The 10,385-nt window shown below is 48.0% G+C and overlaps 1 protein-coding gene across 1 annotated transcript; it reads left to right on the top strand.

The window, feature by feature from the left end:
• Window positions 1–6,310: 6,310 nt before the first annotated feature.
• On the top strand, window positions 6,311–6,940 carry LOC114626006. The gene has a single exon (XM_028773382.1). The coding sequence runs from the start codon at window positions 6,311–6,313 to the stop codon at window positions 6,938–6,940; it is 630 nt and encodes a 209-aa protein (XP_028629215.1).
• The last annotated feature ends 3,445 nt before the right edge of the window (window positions 6,941–10,385 follow it).

Here is a 10,385-nt window from a genome sequence, read left to right as displayed (position 1 = left end):
ATGGATTGTTGATTGTTGTTGTTTGAGACAAGATTTCTCTGTTTAACAGCACCAGCTGCCCTAGAACTCACTTCCTAGTCCAGCTTGGTCTTGAACTCACAGAGATCTGCCTGCCTCTGCCTCCTAAGTGCTGGGATTAAAGATGTGCACCACCATGCCCAGCCTTCAACAAATTTCATACAACCAGATGCCCAACCAGGCTCAGGCTAGACCAGACTTCTCCTAAGTCCCAGAGGAGTCCTTCCTCTTCTGCACTTGCTAGAGCTATAAAATCAAGTTTGTAAGGCTCAGTGCAATTTCTGAGTAATTAAATAGGACTCACTGCCCACCTGTTCAGTTTCCCTACTGTGTTGGTTTGTAAATGCTCAGCCCAGGCACTATTAGGCACTATTAGGTGTGTCCCTGCTGGAATAGGTGTGTCACTGTGTATGTAGGGCTATAAGACCCTAATCCTAGCTGCCTGGAAGTCGGTATTCTGCAAGCAGCCTTCAGATGAAGATGTAAAACTCTCAGCTCCTCCTTGCATCACACCTGCCTGGATGCTGCCATGGTGATAATGGACTGAACCTCTGAACCTGTAAGCCAGCCCCAATTACATGTTGTCCTTATAAGAGTTGCCTTGGGCTGGGCGGTGGTGGCGCACGCCTTTAATCCCAGCACTTGGGAGGCAGAGGCAGGCGGATTTCTGAGTTCGAGAGTTCAAGGCTAGCCTGGTCTACAGAGTGAGTTCCAGGACAGCCAGGGCTACACAGAGAAACCCTGTCTCCAAAACCAAAAACAACAAACAAACAAACAAACAAACAAAGAGTTGCCTTGGTCATGGTGTCTGTTCACAACAGTAAAACCCTAAGACACCTACCCTGAGCTATAAGGCAAAGAGTGCCTCTTTTGACTTCTCTGCTAAGGGGCCTTCTTTTTGCTGAAACTGCTCCATTGCTTATGGGAATTTTGTAGGCATACAAGGAGAAATAGAACCCAACATGATGAAGCCCATCTGTAGTCCCGGCACTTGGGAGTTGGAGGCAGTGTGATTACAATTTGAGACCAGCCACCGCTTCGGAGCTAGACCCTGTCAAGAAGGAAAGAAAAGAAAGAAGGGACTAGGAACGTAGCTAAGTTTTGAAGGGTTCTTGCCAAGCATACTGGAGTCTCTGGTTCAATCCCCATGTTGGAAAAGTGGCTGTGGCTGTGGCTACTCCTGCAGTCACAATGCTTGGAGGATGGAGGCATCAGAATCAGTTCAAGGCCATCACTGGCTACATAGTTTCAGGAGCTACATAAGACTGTTTCCAGGAGACAGGGGACTGTGCTAGAAGTTAGCTCTACTGACCCCTGTGCCTTTTTGTCGCTGGTAATTTTTGTGCAGCAAGTGTCCCGTTTTTTATTTTGTGCCAATATAGCAATGGGTTCATCACAGCAAATGGTCCCACAAGACCCTGTTCAACCCAGTCCTAGAGAGCCCTCAGGGGTCCCACAGACACTGTCCCAACATACCTATGTTCTACTAGGTTTTCCCATTCCTCTCCTTCTTTAAGCCCTCCTCTATGCTTCTATGACCCCTGTTCTGGAATAATCTCATCCAAGTATATAAAGACATGTTCTAAGACACTTTGAGATGGAAGAAAAACAAAGGAACAGATACAAGATTGCAGAGAGAAATTTATTACAGGACTTACATACAAGAGAAGCAGCACCAATCCCACTGGATCCATCCAATGTGAGTGTGTGTATATTGGTTAGGACAAAAGTTACTTCATCCTAGTCAGAATGTCCCTGTGCTTTCTTTTTTCTTTGTTTGTTTGGTTCTTCTTTTGAGACATGGTTTCTCTGTGTAGCCCTGGCTGTCCTGAAACTTGCTTTGTAGACCAGGCTGTCCTTGAACTCATAAATCTGCCTGTCTCTGCCTCCTGAGGGTTGAGACTAAAGGCATAAGCCACCATCACCCAGCTCTATCTTTAAAAATATTTTTCTATTTATTTTATTATTGTCTGAGTGTTTTGCCTGCATGTGTGCCATGTTCATGCCTAGTGCCCACAGAAGACAGAAGAGGGCATCAGATCTCATGGGACAGAAGTCACAGTTGTGAGCCACCATGCTGGGGCTGGGAGTTGAAATCAGATCCTCTGCAAGAGCAAATGTTCTTTAACCACTAAACCAAGTCTCCAGTGCACACACATGCACATACACACACATGCGTGCACACACACACACAAACCCCAACTGATCTTTAGCTAGCATCAGAGTCCAGCACACTGCTGGCACCAGGATCTGATTGTAAAATGCTACATGCCATTATAGCGATTCATCTGGTTTAATGTACTAGGAAACTATTGGGAAAAACTTTCTAAAACAATCATCAGTTACAATCCAAGATAGCTGCAGTTAGGTCAAGCACAACCTGGTCAAAAAAAAAAAGTATGTGGCCTAAGCCACACATACTTTTTTTTTTTTTTTTTTTTTTTTTTTAGGTTTTTCGAGACAGGGTTTCTCTTGTAGCCCTGGCTGTCCTGGAACTCACTCTGTAGACCAGGCTGGCCTCGAACTCAGAAATCCACCTGCCTCTGCCTCCCAAGTGCTGGGATTAAAGACGTGTGCCACCACCGCCCGGCGCCACACATACTTCTTATCTCTTCTAGATTTAAACAACTGCTATACACACTTATCTCTATTCTAGACTTTAACAACCATTAACCCCATTAACCCCGCCCCCCTGCTCCAGAATGCAGTCCTGATCAGAAAATGGTCATGCCTCCTCTCCCATGCCCACCACTTCTCTCCATGGATGTGAGGAGAGGGTCGAAATTCAGTAGTCAGATCTTTGTAAATCTATTATAGGTTTCCTCCAGCCTTTCTGTCTCTGCTCAGTGTACACTTTCACTTCAAAGCACACCTTGAGTCTTTCCTTAACCATCCTTGGGGATTAAACGGTAGGATGGGGTGAGCTGGCAAGACCAGCTCTGAAAAGTGACCCAGCAGGAAAGACCTGGAGTCCTCTTTGCTGAGCCTCATGCCCCACAGTTACACTCTGGCCCCCACAGCCTTCAAATGCTGGAGACAATACTCAGTTGCTGTAACACTGCTGCTGGAGGCCAACTCCCCTGCTAGACGCCTCCAGTCCTTGAGCCTAAGAGAAATGATATACAACAGTGTTCTTGAAATTCTCTCCTAGGCAATACTGAGTTCTACTCTCTAAGAGCTCTCCATTCTTAGTTATTGGGCCATTCCTCCCAGGGCTTCTACTTTGCCCACTAGGGAGGCTTTGATCACGAGGTTCCCTGACTACTAAAGTTGCTGTATTTTCAAATGTTTCGCAAGATACCGAAAGAAAATACTGAAGTGTGTCTCATTGGGGTGGGTGGAAGGAACAGCAGGACATTCAAACCAGCTTAAACAAAAAGGAATGTATTGGTCTGTGTAACTGTAAAGCCCGTGACTCACATAACATTATCAAAAAGGAAGTTCTGTCTCTCGGCTTCATGTCTTCTATGACTACATACTCAGTGACTAAGGCCTCCCCACAACTCCTCCACAACCTGCAATCCTTTCAGATTTCTGTCTTGGGGAAAGAAAATGTTTCCTTCCACCAGATAAGAAAACGGGGCGCTGGAGAGATGGCTCAAGAGTTAAGAGTGTGTGCCTCAGCAGGGCATGGTGGTGTACTCCTTTGGTCCTGGCACTGAGTTTGAAGCCAGCCTGGTCTACAGAGCTCTTTCCAGGACAGCCAGAGCTACACAGAGAAACCTGTCTTCAAAAATAAACAAACAGTGGCTCTTGCAGAGGCTCTGTGTTTCCTCCCTACCACCCCTGACAGGCAGCTCACAAGCGCCTGTAACCTCACATTCAGGGAATGTGACACCCTCTTCTGGCCTCCCTGGCTACCTGTACTCATGTGCACATACTTCCCTCACATATCGATATAATTAAGAAAATAAATCTTCTGATTTATTTATGGGGGGCTGGAGAGATAGCTCAGTAACTGAGTGCTTGCTGCAGAAGAACTCAATTCTCAGCACCCACATCAAGTGGCTCACATCTGACTGAAACTCCAGTTCCAGGAGCATCAGACTCTCTTCTGGCCTCCAAAGCCACACCCAAACTAAAAAAAATCATAGAGTTCCAAGCTAGCCAGCACTGCACAGCTAGACTCTGTCTCAAAAAGAGAGGAAGGGCACTGGAGAGCTAGTTCAGCAATTAAGAACAATGCCTGTTCCTCCAGAGGGCCCATGTTCAATTCCCAGCACCCACATGACAGCTTAGAACCATCCATCTGTAACTCCAGTCCCAGGGCACTGAACCTAGGGACCTTTTCTGATCTCCGTGGGCTCCTGGACACATATGGTTGACAGACATATACTCAGACATACACACATACACATAAAATTAAATATTTTTAAAAGAAGAAAGTGTAGCATCCCCAAAACATGAGGGCTATTTCCAGAATCAGGATGAATGAACACGAACCCACAGCCTGATCCCTCATCATACCTAAAAATTCCCCAGACCAGCGATGCATGAAGGCGCCACTATAAAACACAGGTTCTTTACCTTCTCAGTCCTGTCTTGAGCTTGGTCTGGTTTGCCAACCAGGTGAGACTAGATTCCTTGAGGAAGTACAAACAGGTAGAAACTATGACCAGTCCGAATGGGGTGAGATCAACCCATGGATAACCCTGGACATTACAGAGGGCAAAGTTACTGAAATGACATCCTTTTGGTGGTATATAAATTGAAAACGCAAGGGCTTAGGACAAGACAAACCTAACAGTTGTGGAGGCTGAAGTCTGAAATGGGTCCCACTGGCTAACAGGAAGGTGTTGGCTGGACTTGGGTCCCCTCTGCAGGCTTTGGTTGACTCTATTGTCTCACGATGTCTGGTTTCCAGACACTGCCTGTACTCCTTGCTCATAGTACTCCCACCATCTATGAAGCCAACAATGGTGGGTGGTGGTTTCTGGATGGTGTCAGTATGACTCTGGACCTCTTTCATATTTGAAGACCTTATAATTACACTGGGTTCATATGTAATCCAGAACGCTCTCTTATGATTTAGTCATTCAGAAGTTTGCTTCCATGAATCTGTGCACTTAATATGTGTAGGAGCCCTTAAGAGACTAGATTCCCTGCAAGTGGAGTTGCAGGCGGCTGAGTGTCACCATGTAGGTGCTGGGACTTGACTGGAAAGAGGTAGGAAGTGTTCCGTGCCATAGGGAGTGCCATCTGTGAGCTCGGGCAGTTTTACCTCTAGCTTGGGGCCGCTGTGCTTTGGCTTCTACCTAGGACAGACTGGCCAGCTCCAAGACAGCTCAAGGTGTTTCTCTCTGCCTAGTAACAGGGAGGTGTGGCTGAGGCTACACAGAAAGGGAAAAGAGAACTGAAAAGGAATGAGAGACGCTCCATTCTGGACTGTCCTGGCTCTCCCAAAGGCTGGAGAATAACCCCACTAGGCTGACGGAGGCAGGTGAACGGATATGGACGGTTAAAAGGGGAAGGATAACAAGGGCTGGGGGCTAGAAAGCTTGGAGAGGAGCCCTGTTGTGTTTTATAAAAAAGAAGCCAGGGATATGTTTGGTAGAGGAGCAGTATGGTGCGGGGAGGGGTGTGTGTGTGTAGGGTGTGTGCCTGCGCGCCTCTACGGGCCCATGCTAAGGCATCCCTTCCCCCTAAGGTACCAGTCACATGATAGTTTATTTAGGGGAAGGGGAGGGGAGTTGAGGGGGTAGTACAGACAGAGAAAGGCAGAGAGAGGAGGGGAGAGGGAAGGAGAGAGGAGTAAAGGCTGGCCATGAGCATGGTGGGGGGGCGAAGAAAAGGGGAAAAGGCTATGAGAGGGAGGGGGGCAAGCAGTCTCTTTTATAGTGAGTCAGGCATACCTGGCTGTTGCCAGGTAACTGTGGGGCGGAGCCTAAAAGGAATGCTAAGATTGTTTTGTGACAGGGTCTCCATAGCCCTGGCTGTTCTAAGACAGGATGACCTGAATTCTGGTCTTTTTGCCTCTACTCTAAGAGTTCTGGGATTACAGGCAGGATCCACCATACCCCGTTTATGTGGTGGTGGGGACCGAACCTAGGGATTTGTGCATGTCAGATTCTGTATTAACAGACCTACATCCCCAGTCTGGGAATATCTGATGAGGAGGTGGGGAACAGAACCCCTGACCCAGGAAAGGTTTCTCAAAGCCATCACGCAGTCACGCAAGAAACAGGCAACGGCCGAGGGACCAGCGACACGTGTTTGTTAAGAATTATGTATGCATACCCATCCACCACAGGTCTGGACCCAGTAAAAATGCTCGCCAACTGAGTTCCAGGTCATGTACTCCTACGTCTACCTGCCGCCCGGGGAGGGCGTCTGGCCTCGGCCGCAGAGCCTCACCTACACCTACCTGCCCGCCCCTCTGCTGCTGCCACCCATCCAGACCCACAACTTCTGCAGCCGGCCGGTGGGCCTGAGCACGGCCCCGCGCGAGCTCCACTGCTTCCATGGTGCGGGCGCGGCCCTGGCCTCCTCCATGTCTCCTTGGTGGGCCTTCCCGCCGCAGGGTGCCGCAGCCCTTGGCTCGTCGCTCCCCGCCTCCGGCGTATCCGCGCCAGCCCAGCCCACGCGCAACGCCGCGTGGCCCGAGGGCAGCAGCCTGCAGCTGCAGCTGCGCTGGGGCCGCGTGGAGCGCATGCGGGGACCGCCCCTGCCGCTGCCGGACGCCGTGCGCCGCGACTTGCGGCGCGTCTACGGCACCTACCCACGCACCGACGTGCGCGTCACCCAGCGCGGCGGCCAGTTCTTGGTGCGGGCTGCGCCACGCGTGGGCGAGCCCGAATACAAGGTGGCGCGGCGCGTGGTGCGCAGGCCGGTCGGCGGTGACGACGGGGACAGCAGGGACATCACGGCCGCTCCGGAGGCGGTGCAGCGTGACCGCCCTAAGAAAAAACAAGGACCCAGATGAGCGTCTCATCGCGTCTGCGCGTCTGTCGGTCCCGGTCGCTGACTCTGCTTTTGATTTCCCTTGAGTTATAGTTGGGCCGTGCAGGCAGAGAAAGGTGTTCGATCCAGAGGGTTTTGAAGTAAAAGCAGCACCTTAGCTGCTGCTTCTCTCCCTCCTTAGCCCTCTCCGTGCGTCCCACTTGCCTTTCTCTTTCCCTTGCACCATAACACCCCTCTTCACAAAGCCGAGAGAGCCACAGCAGTCCCCAGCTTGGAAAAGGACGTAAATAAATGAGTGACGTCCAGCGTCTACTGTAAGATAGAGAGGTGGGCATTTTGCCATCCGTGTAATGTGAGTCTTTACTCTGTATGTAGCCAGAGCCCCGGGGCCTGCTCTTAAACAGCACCCCCACAGTGTGCAATGAACAATCTTGTAGAATTGCCTACCTGGATTCACTATCCAAGCATCATCTGAAGACCTAGGGTAGTTTTGGAATGAAGGAAACGTCGCCTATGAGCTAGGTTTAGAACAGGTTCTGACATTTTTCTAGTCATGTGTTCTTAGCCTCTCTTAACCCCTTAACTATCATATCTGTAAAACATAAAATTAGATGTTCAGAGGTATGTCATTCGCTTTTGTTCTTTTGGTTTTTCCAGACAAGGTTTCTCTCCGTAGCCCTGGCTGTCTTGGAACTAACTCTCTAGACCAGGCTGGCCTGGAACTCTGGAGTGCTGAGATTAAAGGTGTGTACCATCTTGGTCAGGAGAGATGGCTCAGCAGTTAAGGGCACTGACTGTTCTTCCTGAGGCCCTGACTTCTATTCCCAGCAACCACATGGTGGCTCACAACCATCTGTAATGGGATCTGATGCCCTCTTCTGGTGTGTCTGAAGACAGCTATAGTGTACACATATACATTAAATAAATAATATTTAAGAAAAAAAAAAGATGTGTACCACCATGGCCATCCTGAATGTCGTTCTTTTATCCTAGTTCTGTTTGTTTATTTGTTTTCCGAGACAGGTCTTTGTAGCTTGTCTCTGGCTACCTTGTGGGTTCTTTTTTTTTGGGGGGGAAGGGGGCAGGGGAGTTGTTTGTTTGCTTGTTTGTTTATTTGTTTCAAGACAGGATTTTTCTGTGTAGCCCTGGCTGTCCTGGCACTCTCTCTGTAGACGAGGCTGGCCTCAAACTCAGCGACCCTAGCACTGTCTCCCACGTGTTGGAATTAAAGGTGTGCACCACCATGCCTAGCCTTTATTCCCAGTTTTTGTTAAATCTTTAATTAATTTTCAGATAAAGAAGTTCTTGCTGTTTGACCTCAAACTGGTTGCAATAACCATGCCTGAGCCTCTTGTGCCAAGAAGCATTCATGAACCCCAAAAGACCACCAAGGAACCGCTACCGATGTAATAGCATTAGGGTTTCTTTACTACAAGCCCGGGCTTGGGCTCTCCCCCAACCCAACCCTCAGACAGCAGGACAGGAAGGGAAGGCAGAGCAGCCTCAAACCCTCAGCAGGACAAGGTTTTATATGGATGAGTTTTATAGTGAGAGGGTGTCCAGCCTGGCAAGTATCTGTCTATTGTAAGCTGACAGGTGGGTGTTCTAAAGCAAGACCATGAACAATCACAAAAGGTCTGAAAGTACATCTGAAGTAATTAGACTAACCTTTGATTGACAGTTGCTAAGAAGTAGCTAGGGAGTAACTCCGTGGTGTGGGCCAAGGACGAGCCGTGGGGTCCTTCCTGGTACTGGGGTGCAGCTTGGGTTCTGCTGTAGGTCAAGTTCTCAGGCTTTTTTTCTTTAAGATGGAGGCTGGTCCCAAGATGGAGTAGGTTTGGCCTTTGAAGCCTACTGAGGTCATATGTGGGCACCACACCTGACTAGTCTTTTTCTCATAAATATAGTTAAAAAATTTTATTCCAATATAGTGTTGTTGATGGGCTTGGTAGAGCACCCCTTTAATCCTAGCACTCAAGAACCAGAGTTAGGGGCTGAAGAGATGGCTCAGTGGTTAAGAGCACTGACTGTTCTTCCAGAGGTCCTGAGTTCAATTCCCAGCAACCACATGGAGGCTCACAACCATCTGTAATGGATCCAATGCCTTCTTCTGGTGTGTCTGAAGACAGTGACAGTATACCCACATACATGAAATAAATAAATCTTAAAAAAAAAAAAAAAAGAACCAGAGTTAGGAGGGTACTGATCTCTGTGAGTTCCAGACCATAGCCAGACCCTACCTCAAGTGTGTGTGTGTGTGTGTGTGTGTGTGTGTGTGTGTGTGACAGAGAGAGAGAGGGAGACTTTACATTTTGTAATATTTCGTAATGCTCAAGTGTTGATTTAATTAGTTAATATATCCTTCCTTCATCCTCCCACTCTGCATGTGTGTGCATGCTCCTGTGTGCAGATACACACCGCCAGCATAGACCTTATTGAGATTTAATTTTATGCTAGGTGGTAGTGGCACATGCCTTTAATCCCAGCACTCAGGAGGCAAAAGCAGCAGACCTCTGTGAGTTTGAGGCCAGCCTGGTCTACAGAGCAAGTTTCAGAACAGAGAAATCCTGCCTCAAACAAACAACCCCCAAACTAAAACAAACAAAAACAAAACAAAAAGAGAACTAATTTTATGATTTTTAATTATGTGTTTGTGTGTCTATGGATTGTGTGTGCATGTGAGTGTAGCTTGTAGGTGCCCAAGGACACCTGAGGAGACAGAGGTGTTGTTAGAGGCCCCCTGGAGTTACACTAGTTTTGTGCCACCTCTGGAAGAGCACTATCATGTGCTGTGAGCCATCCTTACAGGCCCCACTCCTCAGCCCAACTTTGGTTTTGATACAAGGTTTCTCCTAGAGACCTGGGGCTTGCTAACAGGCTAGCACCAGAGGGAAATGTCTCCTTCCTCTTCCTCTTCCTATTCCCACATCCAGTGGTCACAAGCATGCACCATTGTGCCCAGCTTTTTATGTGGGCATTGAGGTTGGAATTCAGGTCCTTTTGGGATGTACACATTAAATAAATGAATAAAAATAAGTAAAATGTCAAAAAACAAACAACTCTGGCATAAAGCCAGGAATGGTGAAGCACACCTTTGATCACAGCATTCAGTAGGCAGAGGCAGGTAGATCTGTGAGTTCAAGGCCAGCCTGGTCTAGAGAGTGAGTTCCAAGATAGTCAGGGCTACACAGAGAAATCCTGTCTTGGAAAAACAATAGGACTGGAGAGATGGCTCAGTTGTTAAGAGCACTAACTGCTCTTCCAGAGGCCCTGAGTTCAATTCCCAGCAACCACATGGTGACTTGCAACCATCTGCAATGGGGTCTGATGCCCTCTTCTGGTGTGTCTGAAGAGAGCAATGGAGAATACACTTTTTAAAAAAGAGCTTTTTTAAAAAAAAAGAAAGAAAGAAAGAAAGAAAAGAAAACAACAACAATAAAAAAGTAAATTTTTTTTAAGATAGAATA

This window comes from Grammomys surdaster, unplaced genomic scaffold, assembly GCF_004785775.1.
Source record: "Grammomys surdaster isolate TR1022 unplaced genomic scaffold, NIH_TR_1.0 66, whole genome shotgun sequence".
NCBI lineage: Eukaryota > Metazoa > Chordata > Mammalia > Rodentia > Muridae > Grammomys > Grammomys surdaster.
The sequence above is the reverse complement of the archived record's forward strand: the minus strand, read 5'-3'. Positions and strand labels throughout refer to the sequence as shown.

Bases quoted from the DNA above. Each gene is read 5' to 3' on its own strand.
- LOC114626006 (XM_028773382.1), top strand. From the start codon at position 6,311: ATGTACTCCTACGTCTACCTGCCGCCCGGGGAGGGCGTCTGGCCTCGG.